General features: G+C 36.9%; 1 protein-coding gene across 1 annotated transcript; it reads left to right on the top strand.

Annotated features, from left to right (window-relative positions):
• The first annotated feature begins 9,240 nt into the window (after positions 1-9,240).
• On the top strand, positions 9,241-18,234 carry fbxo18 (F-box DNA helicase 1). The gene is made up of 21 exons (XM_056233438.1): positions 9,241-9,318; positions 9,571-9,732; positions 9,822-10,279; positions 10,606-10,736; positions 11,169-11,301; positions 11,463-11,653; positions 11,842-11,916; positions 12,470-12,552; positions 12,653-12,821; positions 12,948-13,167; positions 13,370-13,454; positions 13,816-13,902; positions 14,067-14,203; positions 14,324-14,420; positions 14,539-14,702; positions 15,375-15,450; positions 15,672-15,875; positions 16,009-16,134; positions 17,118-17,224; positions 17,322-17,456; positions 17,543-18,234. Exons 1-21 carry the CDS (start codon positions 9,300-9,302, stop codon positions 17,708-17,710), a joined length of 3,027 nt encoding a protein of 1,008 aa, XP_056089413.1. The 5' UTR covers positions 9,241-9,299; the 3' UTR covers positions 17,711-18,234.
• The last annotated feature ends 1,666 nt before the right edge of the window (positions 18,235-19,900 follow it).

Below are 19,900 nucleotides of genomic sequence, written 5' to 3'. Positions count from 1 at the left end.
TGTAGTTATACCAAAATATGAGGCGCGGGCGTGCCAAAGTCTTTCGGGAACATGGCCTTCCAAAAACACTCTCCATCCGTGTCATGTATTTTAAGAATTCCCTTTTGTTATAATAATCATCTCTGAATACGTGGGTGGATACACACACCAAAAATACCCAGCAGACATAGGAAAAGTAGCCGTTAAAACCGAGCGATTTAAAACTCTTCCCTGGCTTTTGGGGGTCTGTGGATGTCGAGGGAATGCTGTGAGACATCAAAGTGCATGTCTGAGGATTAAAATAGCTGGAGTAATCCTAAAAATCCTACTTAAACATCAAATACTCAATTTCGGCAAACTCTCAGAAAGCATTAGGTTTCCCACTATGTGCTATATGTTATAGGACAACTTGCTTTCAAATTACTCCAGAAAGGCAGAGAACTGACCAAAAAACCTGAACTTACTTGATACCTTTCTGTGCATTCACACTATACTGTTATTCAGTGATCTTTTATTTTACATATAGGCTTAAGTTTCAATTGGATTTGTTGGTGTTGATAACTGTAAAAGTCTTTCTCTTTGTCCTGGCTGATTCTAATGATGATGATCATAGGAAGCAATAATCGCTGGTGCTTTGGCTCTAATCTGCACAAAGGCTCTCTATATATTCGACGACACCATTCGCTCTGCTGTAATCGATCCAATTTATGTCTCGTGACTGATCATTAAAAGGCTTTTAAACTGCTGAGAGCTGGTTAATCTGTACTTTTTGTGTACATGCACAGGGAGAGCCTCGTGTTGACTTATATATTGATCACATTCCTTTTTTCGACTATTTAACTATCTATTTATTTATTGTCGGATGAGTTGTTGTGAACGTCTTGGTGACATGGGTTGGAACGTAACAAGTGCGTCAGTATCTGGCCCTGATCGTTCTTCGTACGCGCGTGTTTTTGTGTGCTTTTGTGTGTATCGCATATTTTCATGACCTTTGTCCCCCTTTAAAGCAGTACTTAGTTCATTAAGAATAACACAAGCATTAGCTTTCACAGATGAGCACTGGGCACAAACTGTCTTAATGATGAAGGAATACAAAGAACGTTGTGAATCTGTGACTTTTAAAGACGTATGTGTGAGTGTGTATGAACGTCATCCTGACCATGAGCATAACCTTAAATATTTTAGTTGATACTAAAGGTCAGTTTTGTTGTTACTACCATGCGAAGCACTTTAAAGCATGTTTCTATGTTTGTCACTTGAACTTGAGTTGTGTGTTATGAATTTGAGCAGGATCTGTATGAATGTATTTTAAAGGGCGTTAGCACACTGAACTAGGAAGAGGTCAGTATCATGTACGCTATCTTTTGTGAATCCTATTATTAGATCTGATATTTAAGTTAATGTATTTATGTTTGCATTTGTGTCACCAAAGACGTTATTTATCACATACAGTGTTTTCTCACACACCAGAGGTGTCCTCTGGGTACGACAAATTTTTATATTTTTGGGAAGACGATAAAATTAGTCTGTCACGCCCATACAATGTTATTTTTTGTCTGTGAAATAAAGCACTACGTAGTAGTGAGATGAAATCTGATGTGTTGTTCTCTTTTAAATGTGAACAGCGGTTGTTTGTTACTTTGAAAGGACACACAGACGTCGCAAAACACAAATTAAAGGGATTGTTCACTCAAAAATAAAAATACCAGAGGTCTAGAAAAATATGTTTTATCTGGGTTACTTGACCTATTCGACAGGTTTAGCTGCAGAATAAATGTATCATAAGTGACAAATAAGCCTGTAAATAGGAAATTTGACAACCCAAATCATTTATTTTTCCAGGATGCCACATCCAGATGGTGTTGCTTTAAGTCCAGGACAACTGTTGTATCGCTCATTATATATATAGAAATGAATTTTAATTATAATTTAATTGTATATATCACAATCATTACTTACAATAGTAAAACTTAATTATAATTAATTTGAACACATTTGAAATATAATTTTATATTTAAAATTTTTATTTTCTATTCATCTAATTTTGCTTTTTTTTTTGTTCTACATAAATTAGCCCAGATATTAAATCATGTTCACTTTTCACAAATTTGCTTAAAATATAACTCAGGTCGTCTAGTCACCTTGTACTGCAGTTAACGTTAAGTTATATAACGCACAACTGACGAATACTAACTATTAACAAATATGCCTGTGTCTGTCTGCAATATCTGTCCAAGCTTATCCAGTATCTTTATGAATCTAAAGAGCACCGGAACCGCACAAACATATTCCTGTAACTGCAACACCCAGATTCATAAACTTTATTACACAACATCTCCCAATGCACAAATCTGTGCTAATAAACCAATGATGCCCCTTGGCATCAGACACAACAAGTTAAACATTAGACCGGTTAGCAAGCCAATAAAAATGCTCACACTCTACTCATACAGGTCACCACGAAATTTCCACTCAGGAAAAGTTGGTTTCTAACAGAGCCATTAATAAGTGACCGGGCAACTATCACAAACACCACGCAACTAACAGCTGTGCAGAAAGAGCAGGTCACTGTGAGATAAACCAATCAGCTGACCGTGTGATAGGGTGACCACAGCCTTCATAGGAAAAAAATAGTATTACTAAATCTAGTTTAACAGTGAAAGGCATTAATGTTTAATTTAGAGCAGAACGTTTTCAAAAAAGCTCAATGCGATTGGACGACCATGTCCTTCAAATGCAATAGGACCGACGTAAGTCCACAAACTGCATATGACCATTTTTTTTATGTCATCTGACACCGTATCTCTCATATCTGTGGACCAAGAGTGGGAATGCCGATGGTAATTTCAAGCCAGGATTGCATCATTCTTAACACGTGATTTACATTCAGACAGTTCTATTTCTGATTCATGTCACAGGTTCTCATAAAAGATGTTTAAATGGTGAATTCCTGAGGCACTTCAGAGAAAACAAATGTCTAAAAGTTCAAGGTTACAGAGAAAGCTGACCACCTTTAACCTTTCAATGATTCACAGTCCAGAGTGCATCAGGCTGTGTATGAAACACCCTTATAAGAAGCACTAAGCCACCAATATAATATTTATCCTAAATATTATTGTATTCAAATAAAGGCAAGTGTAGGAAGGTCTTCAGCTATTTTTATTTTTGCTATTATGAAGCAGGGGCATTTAAACAGTGTTATGTTAGTATTATTTATAGTTTTTAGTAATATTTTGAATGAGCTTTTATTTTTATATTCAGTTTTCATTTTAATTGTAGTTTAATTTTAGAAGGCCCGTTTTATTATGGGTTTTGTCATTTTAATAGTTCTTTTTAAAAATATTTTACATCTTAAATTGTTTATATTTATTATGTATTTCAGTACTTCAACATAAACTTATTTCAGTTAGTTGACAAGGCAACATTTAGCAATGTTTATTTAGTTTAAGTTTTTCATCTAATACTATTTTACTTTATTTCAGCTTTATTGAACAATGAACAAAAAAAGTTTTAGCTAACGATAACAACACTGTCACATTCAATGGACGGAAAATATTCAGAAGCAGATACACTGGGGAAAATTATGCAGAGAATATTTACCAAATCTGGCCTGGTTAAGAAACGAACAAATATTGTTCAAATCATGTATTTTTATATTGTGTACTTAAGGAAATCAGGGTGGTACCAGAAGTGTCCAAAGAAAATGAGTCAAATATAGACGCGCCTCATTTAACTAAAGTAATCAGAACAGACACAGCCTGCCGTATTTTGCAGCATTTCAGTTTTTTCTAAGGATGAAATGAGTAATTATAGTCATTTAACATTGTATTTAAAAACCATCATCGTTAACGATATATCAGAATCAACTAGCATAAATTTCCAGGCTGGTTTATCATCATAGAGCATTCAAAGCTCAACATATGCTCTTCTCAGCAAGAATCTTCACTGTAAATACAAAAGCATGTACCCCTGAACATGGGAGGGTGAATGAGAAACATCTTCAGGCACAATGTGTGGGAGAGCAATGAATGGAATCAATGCCAAACAAGCTTGCCCAAACAAGCAGTCATGCACACATAGTTTTCAATGTTTAATGTTAAAACCTGTTTTCGGCATGCATTTTAGCCTTTTCCCCCCATCACGTTTTTTTTACTAATCACCATAAATTAGATATCATTTGAAAGCTTAAAGGGTTAGTTTTATTCGGACACATCTGGTACCACCCTGATTTCCTAGTTTTCCAAATTCATCATGTGAAAACCATTTTGAAATTGGACATTACGTTAACATGAAAAGGCTACTTTAAATCCTCAAATTTGGAACACAACTTGGTTAGACACAGGGCTTTTGTAAAACTGTATAAAACAAAAAATGTTTAGTTCAGTACATTTGCTACAGCAATTGGTTGGTAATCAAAGAGTAACGGTATAGCCATTGACTTCCATATAGGGAAAAAGTCATGGCTACCATCAATTGTCTAATTAATTACCAACATTCTTTAGAATATCTTCTTTTGTGTTCAACAGAAGAAAGAAACTCATGCAGCTTTGGAACAACATGAGGGTGAGTTAGTGATGACAAAAATTGCATTTAACTACTATCCCTTTAACTAAACTATCCCTTTAACTATGACTTTTGCCTCAATAAACTGCTTATTAATAGTTAGTTAGGATTTGGGTAAGATTTAAGGGATGTAGAATATGGTCATGCAGAATAAGGCATGAATATGTGCTTTATAAGTTCTAATAAACAGCCTAATAATATGCAACTTAATAGTGAGAATTGGTCCCCAAACTAAAGTACTTTCACTACGGATATAATCTGCTGAGTGTCTTTAAAAAGAGACTAACCTTTGTATTCATGAACTACAAACATTTATTTTCACATGCTCAAAAATGTGGGTGACAGTTAACAGGTTAAGTAGTAAAAGGCAAGGTTACTAATAACTTCACTGGAAAGATTGCAGATTTCACCACCAATGTCTTGACGCATTTGCAGAGGCAATGAACGTCACAGTCATGTCAGCTGCTGTAAAACTGACTTCTTCAGGCTGTAGTCTTAAGAGAATGAACATGTTCAAGCCACAGGTTTCCCAGACTTTCTAATGGACATTTAGAATTGCGGTTTTCGATTTATGAGTAAAATACTGTGGTTAACATTATTTAAAAAGACGTCACGTTCTGTTCTACAGCATAAATTATGCACAGTCAGACCTCAAAAGTGAATACTCAAACCGTTAAACCGCTCTTTAAAAGTGTTAGTTTCCATATAAGGGCTACAAATATACGATTTGAACTATTGTAGTACTTCCAGTATGTAGCAACTTTTTAGCGTTTGCAAAAATGTGGAGCACTGCGCAAGATGCTGTATCCCACAATGCATTGCACTTAACTTGACCTTCCATTTCCAAGATAATATAAGCCACGATTTTTTGACATCTTAGTTGCATCCCAAATGACGCACTGTACACGATGTACTTAACCGTGATGAAGTGTCCAACATTCCACACTTCGGCTACATTCAATATCACAAACTTCCCTACTATAGTAGGCTAAACAGTATGTGACAAACAAGTATGTTCAAATTCACAGTACTCATTAAAGAGTATGCAAAAAGTACCCGGATGTCCTACTTCTTCCAGTGTAATTCTGAATCATATGGACACTAGTGGATTAGTGAATGGCAGTGAAGCGACGCAACTGACACTGGTCACATGATAATGACAATATGGTGAATGTAGTACGTCCAGATTACATTGATACACACATTCACACTATATAAAAGAACATACTTTTTTAGCAGTTGTGAAGTAATTACTTATTCAAAATAAGTACCTACTCAAGATAGTATAGTATTTCAGACGAAGCCTTCGTGTTTTCGGTTAAATAAGTGCATCATCCGAGTATTTAAAGTGTACATTTTCTATTTGTCATGTTCAGTGTGAACACACTACTCGCACTATTTATACTACAAAACATCATAGTGCATAAGTAGCCTACACGAATTGGGACACTTTCTTAATTTCTTGATTATTTGAGCTAACAGGGAATGTTCTCTTTAGCTAACGTTCTGACAAGAGGAGTCGTGAGGAGTGCATGCTAAAACACACTCTTCTTGAAGGTGATGTCATAGAGTAGACAGTCCAGCCACACACAGAGCATTGACTCATAACACACACACATTGTCCCGTCAGGATGAGCTGAGCGGAGCAGAGTGTTGGAATCGTCCAGCATACGTGCAGCTTCACACGGGCAGGAATTCCCAGTCACCAGCAGCATGTGGAAAAAACGACAAAAAGGAACCAAGGGCAGCTATTAATATTATTGCTTGAGTTGAATCCATAAAAAAATGAGGTTGGAAAGATTTGGTAGGCTTTGGTTAAGTTAACATGGTTTGGTAATGAATAAAAAACGGCCAAAACTTTCACCAGAATGTAATTGCTATAGATGTTCTGAAAAAATGAGTGGTTATTGCAAATTTTGTTACCATACCATGACAATGTTTTAGCTTATGAAACCTTAATCAAACAAAGATTATTGGAGTACATTTTACAATTCTATTTCAGTTTTTACTTCAAAATTTCACTTTTAATGCAATGTGTATACTTGCCATTTCGGTAACACTTTAGAATACTGTTCCGTCATTAAGAACAAATGAGTAAAGCAATATTAACATAACTACTATTAAGAAACTGATCAACGAATTAGTAATAGCTTTGAAAGTGGTATTTAGCTAATTACTTACTAACTGCATGATCAAGAGAGACCACTTTTCACAGTACACAAAAGTCACACTTTAACCTCACAACAAGGCTAAACACTTGTGTTCAAATGGCGAAACCAACTTTCCCTACATGCAGAATCCCTCCTTCATGCGCAGACTCAAGACTCACCTTATCAAACAATACTTCGAAAATACTAAAGAAAAAAAAAAACCTGTTGACTTTATTTGTATTAACTTGTAGTTTTTTATGTCATGACTCCTTTATCCCTAGCAGGAATTGCATGCTTACAATTTGAATCACACTTCTTTGTAAAAGCACTGGAGTCTTGTAGTCTTTAAGCTTTAAGACAGCATGAAGTTCAAGTGCAAAATGAGAGCTTTTGACTGATGTTTGTAGCAGCCCAGACATGCAGACAGTATTGTGTGGAGATGATGTTGAAGAGCAAGAACCACCCTTAAACATTTACAGACTGTAAGTGGCTCGCGTTCACACACAAACAGACACAGACACACACACACACACACACACACACACACACACACGTTTTCATGTATCATGGGGATCATCCATCATTTCATGTATCATCCATAGACATACTGATTTTTACTCTGAACAAACTGTATGTTATATCCCCTACCCCTAAACCTACCCATCACAGAAAACTTTCTGCATTTTTACATAAAAACAGAACAAAACAAAACAAAAAAAAATATTTAGTTGGTTTATTAATGCATTTCCCTCGTGGGAATGTAGGTTATCTCAGGTTTTGCTATCCTTGTAAGGACATTTGGTCCCCACAATTATAATATTAACCTGCACACACGCACACACACACACACACACACACACACACACACACACACACACACACACACACTTATCCAAGCAAGCTCAGACTAAGATCATTACTGCAAAAACAAACAAGGTCAGTGAACCTTTACAAAATCCCTCGCCTAGGGACATGCTCCACGTCTGAGGTTCTTGTGCAAGACATTTCACTTTTTTATATAACCAAATGACAATGTGTAACATCGGTAAGGACACCTACATAGCAACAAGGTAAATTAATGGCAAAATAACAATTTACAGTTAAGCATATCGATTAAGTAGATTAACTAATGAGTTCACAGTTATCATAGTGTGTGTTGACTATAAATTAAGTAACTTAGGCTACATATTTCACTTACACCAGGCAGTAAGTTAATCGGTTTATCATCCGCTCATTTCAACAATCGGTTCATTATCAAATGAGGCTTTTCCCGTCCAGGTACAATCAACTTTGATAAGAGTTTATTGCCTCGATTACAGTCTACAGTATATAAAAACCGCATATAAAAATTATTGCAATACAAATTGATTTTAACTAGCCTACTGTATGAACACGTTTTATTGAAAAACGCGCTGTTCACAGAAGCTAATTCCTATGCTATTACTTTTGAGTTAGTTTAGTGTACCCTATCTTGCTTCAATGTAACAAAATGTAATTTATTGTCTCACTCTACCTTGAGTTTCTTATCCTGTGTTTTTGCGATGTGATATATGTACTATCCCCATTAACCATCCCCTGTGATTTTTGTTCAATAAAAAAAAAAAACTTCTTGTGAGTTGAGCAGAGGGGGCGGGGCTTAGCGAAGAGTCAATTTCTCTCTCTGCCGCCATCTAATGATTTATTTTGACACTACAGAGAACAGACAGGCAGTCAATATTGAAACAGACAGATGGTTTAAAAGAGGGATAACAACAACAAACAAATAAAATAAATATTGTTTTAAAAAAGGCAAAAAAATATATTTCGTTATGTTGTTTATCTATGTGACCGGCTAAGGATTTTGAATTATATTTACCTAAAACCGAGAAAGAAAGAAAAAAGAAAAATTTACATAATTTACTCACCCTCAAGTTGTTTCAACCCTGCATGAATTCCCTTTTTCTTATGAACACAAAATCATATTTGAAGAATGTTTAACCAAACCGTTGTGGGGAATTTGACTTCCATATGGCAACAAAATACTATGGATGTCAAACATCTTGATGGTGAGTAAATGATGACAGCATTTTCGTTTTTGGTGCCTCAAAAACAATAAAAGTCAGTTTATTTTTTTGTTTGTTTCAGTTTTACTTTTAAATATTTTAGTAGGCTGCATCAAGTTAAACTAAATGAAAAGTATACATTTTGGCAACTAGCTGAAATAAAATAAGCAAAGTTTTTTAAATGTTACTGATGTTACTTTATTTCAGCAGTGTGTTCTTGAATGAATCGATTTTTTTTTAACTAAACGCTTGTCGCCACCTAAAGGGTCAGTGAAAAGTACAGCACCACTCTCCATCAAAAAAAAAAAAAAAATCATCGAGGATATTAATTTTCTTTTGAATACTCAGGAATATTTGAACCCTGAATGCCGCTGAGAGCCCTGGAAAAAAATCGCTGGACTTTTATAACTTTTATTTTGAAATGTTGTGTGAACTTTAAAATTTAGGGACGCAGAGCGGAAATGGAACCCTTGTGAGGTTGTTGTTTTCGTTTCGGTGGAGGTATTCTACACAAGTTTAAATATCACAACATCGGGAGGTTGAAGAGGTTCGTCGTCTTTATATCATGGAATCGTCCATCAAAGGTAGCTGCTAAATATTTTCAAATAAATATTTTGTTTTGCACTTTTCTCTTTGCGTGTCATGTTGTATGTATGTTCATTGAATGTATGTTTTTAAATAAATAAACACAAACGCGAATCAGTACTGAAGTCCAAGTTCGTGTTCAGCCCCGTTCTTGTGAGTTTTGTCGGTGTGTTTTATTTAATGTATATGGATTATTAGCTGTTTAACGTGTTTAACGTAGGTAATATATTTTTTACATATGTTTTCTATAGGAAGGGCCAAACGCAGGCACCTGGGGCCCTCAGAATGTGATGAACTGGTGCAAAGCAACGCAGGGAACCAGTCTCTCACTCAGCCATTTAATGTCAAGCTTAGCAACAGTGATCCAAACCGAAGACTTCAGCCCAGGACACCCACCAAAAGAAGCAGACAAGGTGTTGTTAAATTTGTAATTGCCTTTTGCATCTTTCTGCAAAAAACAATGCTAAATTCCCACTTTAACATCTTTAATTTTGCTTTAAAGCTTCAGGTGGTGTGGACCAACAGAGGGGCATCACAGAATTCTTCTCTGTCACTGGAGTCATAAGCACCAGCCCCCAAAAAGGAACCCAGACTCCAGTGAAGGAGGAAGAAGAGGAACCCATCGGACCTCTCATCCCAGAAGAGGATAAGATGGAGGACTTTATGGAAGGAATCACTGAGGACATGTTCGACGAGGACTTTGAGGTTGGAACCACATTAGTCAAAAAAGAAGAATTGGTGGAAAAAGAAGAGCATGAGGAGGACCTGGTTGAAGCCCTTCCTGATGCCCACTACGGGCTGCTGGGAGTGCAGGGAGGACAGGAGGTTCCCCAGGGTCACGTTCAGGACCTGCCCGAGGAGATCCTGAGGGAAATGTTCTCTTACCTCCCAGCAGATGATCTCTATCGACACATCAGCCTGGTGTGCCATCGCTGGAGGGCCGTCGTCATTGACCCCCAGGTGTGTTGTTGTCGATGCCTTTCAAACTTCACAGTGAAATAAGTTAGTTTATGCTAATTGCTAATATGCTAACAATTTAGTTTTAGTACACTAGTATAAATTGTGTAGGTATTACTCTAACATAGGTCTATATTTTTAAAGATGTTAAAATAATACATATACATATAAATAATGTGTTTTTTTGATTTAGTTTTTTTTTTGTATATTGTGACCACTGAAGTATATCAATGTCATTGTTGTCACAGTGTCAACATTGATATAGTTGTCATCAATGTCATCTATATCAATGTCACAGTGATTGTGACATGTCATGGTTTCTTCCTTAGTTTCTACCTTGGAAGAAGTTGTACTGCAGATACCGTAAACGGGAAAAAGAGGCGCTGAAGGAAGTCAAATCTATCCTGCATGATAATAACATTATCAAAAAGGAAGACCTCTGTCTTCTTAATATGGTGAGGTAAGAATACACACTGTCTTTAAAGCACAACAAAAGAGGGTTCACAACCCCCACTTTCACACCCTTGGGTCATTTTCACACATCTGAGCTGCTGATAGAGATCAAACCTGTTAGGTGTGACGTTTGTAGATCGGGGGTCAACTGTAGTTTAATGATCTGCTGGCTGATCAGTTTAGTCAGCTAAGCATCACTAGAAAGATTGTGCTTATAGTGCCAAAATAGACAAATACAGAAAATAAATGAAAAAGGTGAAAATGTATAGAGGCAACATAAAAACTAAAAGAATAATAAAGAAAAATACAATAAGGAGGAATTCACATGCTAGATATGGTATATACAAAATCGAATCATTTGTTAGAGTAATAATTTGCCAATTTAAGTCAAATGTATATTGTGTTGTGAAATTCTCACAGCACATGCATGATTTTCCAGGTACATGTCGCAGTTCAAACACAGCAAACGGGTGAATGTGAAGGACGTGTTTGAATGTGTGAAAGGACATCGGCTCTACGCTCACGCTGAAGGCTGCATCAAAGACAGACTGCCAGACATGGCGGATGATGAGGTAATGTAAACCCACAGTTAACGTTTACTGAAACTACTAGTTTAGTAGTGCCTTTGTTTTTGTTTTTTGCAACAATGTGCATTAACTGCATTATAATGTGCATCAGGTTCCACTTTTTTGCCATTTTTAACCAATTATTTTTGTTTCGACTTGTATTACAGGGTACAAACCCTTGGTCTACCATGGCCCTGATGTTGATTTTGGCTGACGGAGTGAAGGATGTCTTGGATCTGGTAGCTCTCTTGCGGAAGTCTGGGTGTCTGCTGACAGCAGGAGGAATCTCGGAGTACCTGTGGGCCATGGCCACTTTGCTCCTGGCCATGAGAGATAATAATATTAACATAAGCAACAGGTGAGAGACAAGGTCCATGTAACAGGAGTTGAGAAGTTGTTTATTTATGGCAGCTGAGGAGTTAAAAGAGGGAGTTTTCTGGTCATTTGACTAGCCAATGAAAACTATTTAACACTTAAACGAGACGGTTTTCTTTATTTTGTGGGGTAATCTAAATTAATCTTCACTTTTTGTACCTCCATCTTTAGGTGGCATTACAACATCTTCTACGTACTGCACTTAATGGAGAACGCACCGCCTCCTCCAAGCTTGCATGACAAGAGGTGGGCAGGATATAGTATTTGCATTTTAATTACACAAAACTTTGGGGTCAGTATGATTTATTTTTTAAAGAATTTATTTGTATTAAAAAATGACAGTTATTGTTTATAATGTTACAAAAGATTTCTATTTCAAATAAATGTTCTTTTGAACTTTCTTATCATCAAAGAATACAGAAAAAATGTATCATGATTTCCACAAAAAATATTTAGCAGCACTATTTTCAACATTAATAATAAGAAATGTTTCTAGAGCAGCAAATCAGCATATTATAATGATTTCTGAAGGATCATGTGACACTGAAGACTGTAATGATGCTAAAAATTCAGCTTTGATATCACAGGAATGGAGTACATTTTCAAATATATTGAAATAGAAAATAGTTATTTTAAATTGTAATAATATTTTATTGTATTTTTACTGTATTTTCTAATAAATGCAGCCTTGGTGAGCATAAGAGACTGGAATTGTACAAATCCCATACTATTGAACAGCGCATATATTTATTACAATCAATATATGATATTATTGTAATGATAATCGTCATTTTTGCAGACAGCACACCACTCACGAGCAACAGCAGATTCTCAACCATGACATCCAGAATCATCATGTTGTTAAAATAATGGCTTTTGCAGGTGAGGAAAAATCATTTATATTATTTCGCAGCTGAAAATGTTCAATTAAAATAAAGTGTGTAGTATTCTGTTCATATAATCCCATTCTTATTTGGCGCAGGCACTGGAAAGACGACCACACTCGTGAAGTACGCTCAGCAAAGACCACAGATGCGCTTCCTCTACCTGGCCTTCAACAAATCCGTGGCGATGCAAGCTCAGCGTTTGTTTCCGCACAACGTCGAATGTAGTACCATCCATTCAATGGCCTTCAGAGCTGTGGGACTGAGGTCAGTTTGTACTGTCCAGTCAGCAGAGAAACATTAACCAAACAATCTGCTAGTTTGAAGAATGAATAAGAATCATTGAGCTTTTATAATAACCAGAATCTTTTGTGTAACCTTTCTGCTATGCAGGTATAAAAATATGCGGAAACTGTCCAATAATTTGCAGCCGTTTGATGTGGCGTGGGTCTTGCCTAAAGGACAAGGGGGATTCGTCAAAGCTAAAGTGGTGACGCAAACCCTCAACAACTACTGGGCGTCCATAGACCAGCGGGTTGGTCCTCAACACGTTCCGCCAGAGTACAAGAACACACACGGCAAGACTGAATACCCAGACGATCAACAAAGAATGGTAAAGTGAAGAGACAGTTCTGTCAGTTTACAGCTTGTGCTTTTGGGAATGTTTTAAGGGTAACTAAATGATAGTCAATTTAAAATAAAAATAAAAATAGTCTAAAACGAATATCATGTTGAATTAATTGGGTCTCTGCACTCATTTTGTCAGTAGCAATTTTTGTGACAAAGAAAATGCATTAAAAAGTATTTCTCTCCAGAATTTTGCAGGTATCGCACAGAATTTATGGGACCAAATGGTAGAGCTGACCAAAAAAGAGAGAGTGTACAACATGACCCATGATGGTAAGCACCAAAATTTATACTCCAAATAATATAATTTCCTATCACACTCAATCACAATACCAAACAAACCCAAAATTGTTTTTTTCTTTTTTTTTTCTTGCTTGATTTTTGGTTTTTCTTGAATTGGTATAATTACCTCCCAAAACTGTCCCGCATGATTGCGTTCCCAAAACACCAGGAATCCACCTCTGAATGCAAGTTAAAATTTCCCAAGTCATGATTTTGTTCTCTTGAACACATGGGATGGAAAAGATGCTGCAAATGTTTTATGCGATATTCCAGGTTTGCGCATAAATTGAGTCGCAACTTTGGATTAAAAACACATTTTATGTTAATAATTTCTTTTGATTGCTGCAAATAGGATACCTCAAACTCTGGCAGCTGACGAGACCAGAGCTGGACCGGTATGATGCCATATTTATTGATGAAGCTCAAGACTGCACACCAGGTTAAAAAATTTACCTATCATTGTCAAATTCATCCAGCTTTAGGTTATTTAAGATTGCATTAAAATGTAGTTTTATTTTATTTATTATTTATTTTCACCTGTATGCTTTTGTAGAGCTGAATTTCATAATTCTGTCCTGTTGGTGGTCTTGTTTTTTTTTCCAGTCATCGTGGACATTATGCTCTCTCAGAGCTGTGGGAAAATCCTGGTTGGAGATCCTCATCAACAGATTTACACTTTCAGAGGAGCGGTCAATGCTTTGCATGCTGTTCCTCACACACACATCTACTATCTCACCCAGGTAGAAAAAACACTCACAAGGAAATTCCAGAGGCTACTTATAGATTGTTTGTTTCACAAATATCTGTCAAGTGTTTATGGGTAAATATGTTCAATTATTACCACCCATTTTTTTTCATAGAGCTTCAGGTTTGGTTCTGAGATTGCCTACGTTGGTGCTACAATATTGGACTGTTGTAAAAAAGTGAAGCAGATATTGGTTGGTGGGAATCAGGATGGTAAGTTTAAGAAATTATATTTGGGTAATTCTAATAAAGAGATAAAATCCTTTTTGTAGATTTTGGAATGAAGTATGAAGCAGGCAGAATAATAAAAATAATTTGTGCACATTTTCAGGGAGTGTAAGAGGAGAGGACACACAAACACTGCAATGTCTGAACATGGGACAGAGGCTGCCAGAAGGGAGCGTGGCCATTCTGAGCCGCTGTAATGTCACTGTTTTTAGTGAGGCTGTCCGACTCACAGACGTCAACCCCAGCTGCAAGATCTACATTGTGGGAGTGAGTGCATTATCCTTTTTTTTTTTACATTTTTCAACTTGCTTTTGAAAAGTCACTCAATTCATTATATCAGTGCGCACTGTTTCTGAACTCTCTGAAACACCTCGACTGTAGTGTTGAGTTTTCTTCCAGGAACCAACACATCACAATGTTCCTCATTTAAATAATTCCCGCCCACAGCATACAAAAAAGGGACTAGGCCTGGTTGAGTTGTGTTAGTAGTGTGATGAAACTTGCGGTTATTGTAAGGGGCGTGTCATTTCCGAAACGCTCTCTAAGCGGTTGACCGGCCGACCAATCAGAGCACATTGCCTTATTCAGAAGGAGGGGCTATACAGAGACAGGAACTAAATAGAGCGTTACTGACAGACTGGGAAGAGAGGTGCTGTAAAATATGTGGGAAAATAATGTGTTCTTTTGAACATTTAAGTAGGAAAACCTATTCTAGTAGACCCCAAAAACAAAATCAAGACTTTGTAAAAGGGCATAATAATGGCCTCTTTAAAATTTGTCCTAATTAGTAATGAATGATACGACAATGCCAATGCTTATCGTAATGTGTGTTTCAAACCTCACATATATTCTGATCAGCTTTTTTTGCGGATCATTTTTCAGAAAAAGTTACTTGATGTTCAAAACATCTTTTTTTAAAATGTCAACCTCTGATTTCAGGGTGTTGAAAACTTTGGACTGGAAAAAATTATGGATCTCTGGGTCCTGATGCAACCAGAGGACAAACGCAAGAAGGGTAAGTCACTTTAGCTTTGAAAGTTTTAGAGTTCTTAGTCTCGTTGTTAAACAAAATATCATAATTGCAATGCTCATGATGGTGTCTGTGTTGCAGTATTTTAGTTTTGCTGTATGTTTATTGTCTGTAAAGCTAGTAAGTTATTTAAAATCTTGTTGGATCTTTAAAACTGATGGTTGTTAAATTGTTTTTCTAAAGTTTGGTTTGTTTCTCTACCTCAGAGAGCCTTGTGATCAAGGATTTCTTCATCCGAGGTTTCTGCAGAGATAAGATGGGTGGATTCATGGGTCTGAAGGGATACGCCATGGCCTCAGAAGACCGCGAGCTGGAGGGCAAGCTAGCCATGGTGGAGAAATTCAACAAACGCATTCCAGAGCTGGTCAAACGGATTTATGATCGTGCCCAGAAAAGCCTGCTTGGCGCAGGTGAGTCGGACAGAAATAGAGGGAGAGAGAAAAGACTAAAGCACTGGTTTTGAGGAATACACGCAGTAAAATCACTGTACGCATACAACCTTTATATGCAAGTTGAATGCCTTTATCTCTGTGATTGTGACAGATTTTATCCTTGGTACGGTGCATAAGTCAAAAGGCCTGGAGTTTGACACAGTGGTTGTGACAGATGACTTCATGAAAGTACCATGCACTCGACACAACCTGCAGAGAGTGGGCGGTTTCAACGCAGGTTTGTGGTACTTTATTGAAAAATCCTAAAAAAATTAACAGTTCCTTTTATCATTTGTACCTTAAGAGCTAATATATCATGGTTAGACAACAAAAGCATGTGTGTATGTTATTAATTTGTGTCAAGAAATATTCTAGTGATCATCTTGGATTCATTTTTTAATGTTACTTTCCCACATGGTGCTTAAAATGGTGGCACATGTTGCGCCCCATATCTACAATCAATAAATGATTAATGAATGTGTCTGCATATAACAAAATAAAGCCCAACACTTACAGTTATTGCAGTCTCTGTATCCGAGCCTCAAAGTCTGCCTGGGCTTTAGCTAAGTGACATCTGGTGGATCAAAGTGTACATTTGTGGTGATCTGAAATCTGTGGGCACCTCCTGTAGGGTCCATCAATTTTAGCCAGTCAATAAGGTATTCTTTTAAAAAATAGGCATTCAAAATAAAATAGGAATTTAGTATTTTTATCACATATTTTACTGCAGTGGGTAGAAAGAATCTTATCCCTTAAAGGGATAGTTCACCCTAAATTAAATGAAGTCATAATTTACTCACCCTAGTGTTGCTCTTATGGCACATGCCATATTTTTATAGACCACAAAAAGAGAAGTTTTAAAAGATGTTCTTCTCACACTCATCCATATGATGAGTCAATAGCGACCAGCATAAAGCTCTTTAAAAAAGACACAAATGTATCACAGAATGATCCCATGCGACACGCGCCATATATTTCAAGTGTTCTGGGGGTATACGATATAGGGTTTGGTGAAAAACAATCTTAAATTTATTGTATCATTTACTGAAAATCCTGATGTTGGTCTTCTGTGCACGGCTGTGCGACTTAGAGATCATGTACAGTCTCTTAGTTGCAAAAATATTTGCCTAATGTTTCAATTGACCAATCAAAACTGAGTGTTCCAGAGATTTCTGAAAATCCAGATATGCATAAGGCTAAATCTTTACCCTCTGGCTGCAGCAAACGTCCTAGATGACGAGTGGAACCTGTTATATGTGGCGATCACACGAGCCAAGAGAACGCTGTACATCACCAAGACCATCAGCAACATCCTCACATTCCCTGGGGTGAGTTACTGCTGCTTCATCTTCAATCTGATCTTTATAATCTGAAGAATATCCAGATATCATGACATTGAAGCATTTGTATTATTACACTTCACAGGAGTACTTCCTGAGGTCAGAGCTGACCAGCACTCTGCTGAGTAAAGACCCGTCTCTCGTCTGCTCCACCGAGGACTGTCAGAACCACATCATCGCAGACTCCATCCTCAGCATGTGCAAACTCCCTGTCAGATATGTTAGTGTCTCTTTCCTCAACCATTCATCTAAGTTAAATTCAAAAACTCACTTCTTGTATTGATTCATTCAATGTATGTGTTACAGATGGACAGCTCTGACATGGGTGGCGTTCTGTGTTTGACCTGTGTGGAGCAGCGTGTGGGACCTACAGCATTCCTGCTCTCTCCTCCTGAACGGGTCAGATCCATGACCTATACCAATGAAAGAATCGAGCTGCCCATCAATGTCAACATGCTCTTATCTTTACTTTAAACGCCATCGTGTGTTCGGATCATTTAAGTGGCCCTTTGACTTTGTGTCTTTTGTAGTGCTTTTGTAAAGTTCATGTTTGTGGATTATTCTAGTCTGCTGTGCATTTATTTTTATATTTTTACAATTTTTAGTTATATTTATTTTAGTGTTTAGTAACCATTTTGATACTTTAAAAAAAAAAAAGATTTAAGTTTTTCATCTGCAAAATGTTTTTGCCCCTCTCCTTTCATCATTCTACTGGTTCTCCCACATTGCGACTTGCCCTTTTTGGAACAGTAAACATTGACGTCACTGTTTTTAGGTGGAGAATAAGCAGTGGCTTTTTCTGGCAGCTTTAGAAGGACCTCTTCAAGCCCTTGATACCTATAGTATTACAGCTGTTGTAAATGACACAATAGTTGATGAGCAACACTAATCTTTAAGATTGTATTTACTGTATGTCCATGTTTGTAAAATCAGTGATGTGTGGAAAGAAAAATAACCATTCCTACACAGAGTATCACATAAAGACGGATGGTATAATAGACTACCTTAAGGTTTGCACTTTTATTCTTTCTTTTTTGTGTGTTATATATTCATTGTCTATTCTTGTTCTCCCCCGCCCCCCCCCTTTTTTTGAAAAACTATTTGAACAAGCGTGATCATAATTTGTCATCTTTATTTTTGACCATTTGTGGAAAAAAAATGTATGTTGAATTATTTTCTAAAACATAATTTTTGTTTTATAAGACTTTTTTTATTCAGAGTGACTTATTTGAGAATGTATAAGCATATGTATATGTATGTTGCAATTCTAAAACATTTTTTGTTTCAGAAGACATTTTTTATTCAAAGTGATTTGTTTGAGAATGTACAATCACATGTATATGTATGTTGCATTACAGACTAACTAAATCTTGGGCAGATCTGGTGCTCAACAAACAACATCTCAACAAATTGCAGTGTGTTTTTCTTCTAGCTTAATTATTACTTGTGAAATGGATTGGACAAAACAAAACTCTTTATTTATTTTTTGTGTGTACAACTATATTTGTGTGTTGAGGACAACCATCTTTATGAGGACCGGTTTAAGTTTTAGACAAGTGAAGTGAGGACAAAGAGAGTAAATGAGGACATTTTGCCCAGTCCTCACTTTCTGAGTCCCCTTTTAAAGGCCTGTTTGAGGGTCAAGGTTATAATTAGGTTTAGGGTAAGGGTTCAGGTTGGGCACTTAGTTGTGACGGGTAAGGTTAGGGTAAAAAGCTAGAGATAGCATTGTGGCAATTAATTTCCTCGCAAAGAGAGTACAAGAGTGTGTGTATGTACAATTTAAGTGCAACACTAAGATTTTTTTTAAATTAAATTAGAGGATCATTAGTTGTATACATAATTGATATACAGTATCATGATCAATCACATATAATAAGTGGTAAAATAATAGAATAGTAATATTTGGATGTGCCACACCCACTTTTTCAGAAATGCTCGGGACGTCCCCTGTAAGACACAGTCAAGTGGGTCGCACACCGGACGAGAAGCGCAGCGCCGCGTCGCGCCACGTCTAGGACAACTCCAGGTATCGCACACCGGACGCGCACATTCTAATCGCGCGAGCACAATTTTGAATCAACTCCTGTTAGAAGAGCTGCACGATGTGTGTTTTATCTTGATTTATTATTATTTTTTTTATGTTCATTGAATAATAGCTGATGTTTGAACGTTAATCAAGTAAAAGTGTCTATCACGTTGAGTCTGTTATTTTGTTGTAACGTTATCCGTTGTCTAGGCAACTATGTCACATAATACAATAGTATTTATTTAGCTAGCGTTTAGCTAACCCGAGTGAAAACAGCACAGGGTGAAGCCATGTACATTAACGACGATTTGAGACAAATAAATGCAAATTTAATATAAAACTATGCAAATGGCGCTCTGTGGCGCGGCAGGGTTTTGAACAAGGTCCTGAGCCGTAGCTGGGCGCCGCGGACAGACGCCCAATGGCGCCGCCGGTGTGTGTACACTCATAGAGAATAATGTGTTCGAATTTTAAAGACCTGGCGCTGCGCGACGCGGCGCTGCGCTTCTCGTCCGGTGTGCGACCCCCTTCAGACAACACAGTGACGTGTGTGGATTTTAGAGATATTAGGAAGAAACCTGAACAAAAATGCATTGCTGGGTCTCGTGAGGATAAATAGGTGAAAAAGCAGCACG

This window comes from Rhinichthys klamathensis, unplaced genomic scaffold (genome assembly GCF_029890125.1).
Source record: "Rhinichthys klamathensis goyatoka isolate OS25496 unplaced genomic scaffold, OSU_Roscu_1.1 h1tg000370l_1, whole genome shotgun sequence".
NCBI lineage: Eukaryota > Metazoa > Chordata > Actinopteri > Cypriniformes > Leuciscidae > Rhinichthys > Rhinichthys klamathensis.
Note: the sequence above shows the minus strand (reverse complement) of the source record. Positions and strands in the feature narration are given on the sequence as shown.

What these genes read in the sequence shown, in the direction of transcription:
- fbxo18 (XM_056233438.1), top strand. An exon ending in TTCAGAGCTGTGGGACTGAG is followed by an intron (nt 12,822 to 12,947) that starts GTCAGTTTGTAC and finishes TCTGCTATGCAG; the next exon opens with GTATAAAAATATGCGGAAAC. An exon ending in AGCTCAAGACTGCACACCAG is followed by an intron (nt 13,903 to 14,066) that starts GTTAAAAAATTT and finishes TTTTTTTTCCAG; the next exon opens with TCATCGTGGACATTATGCTC.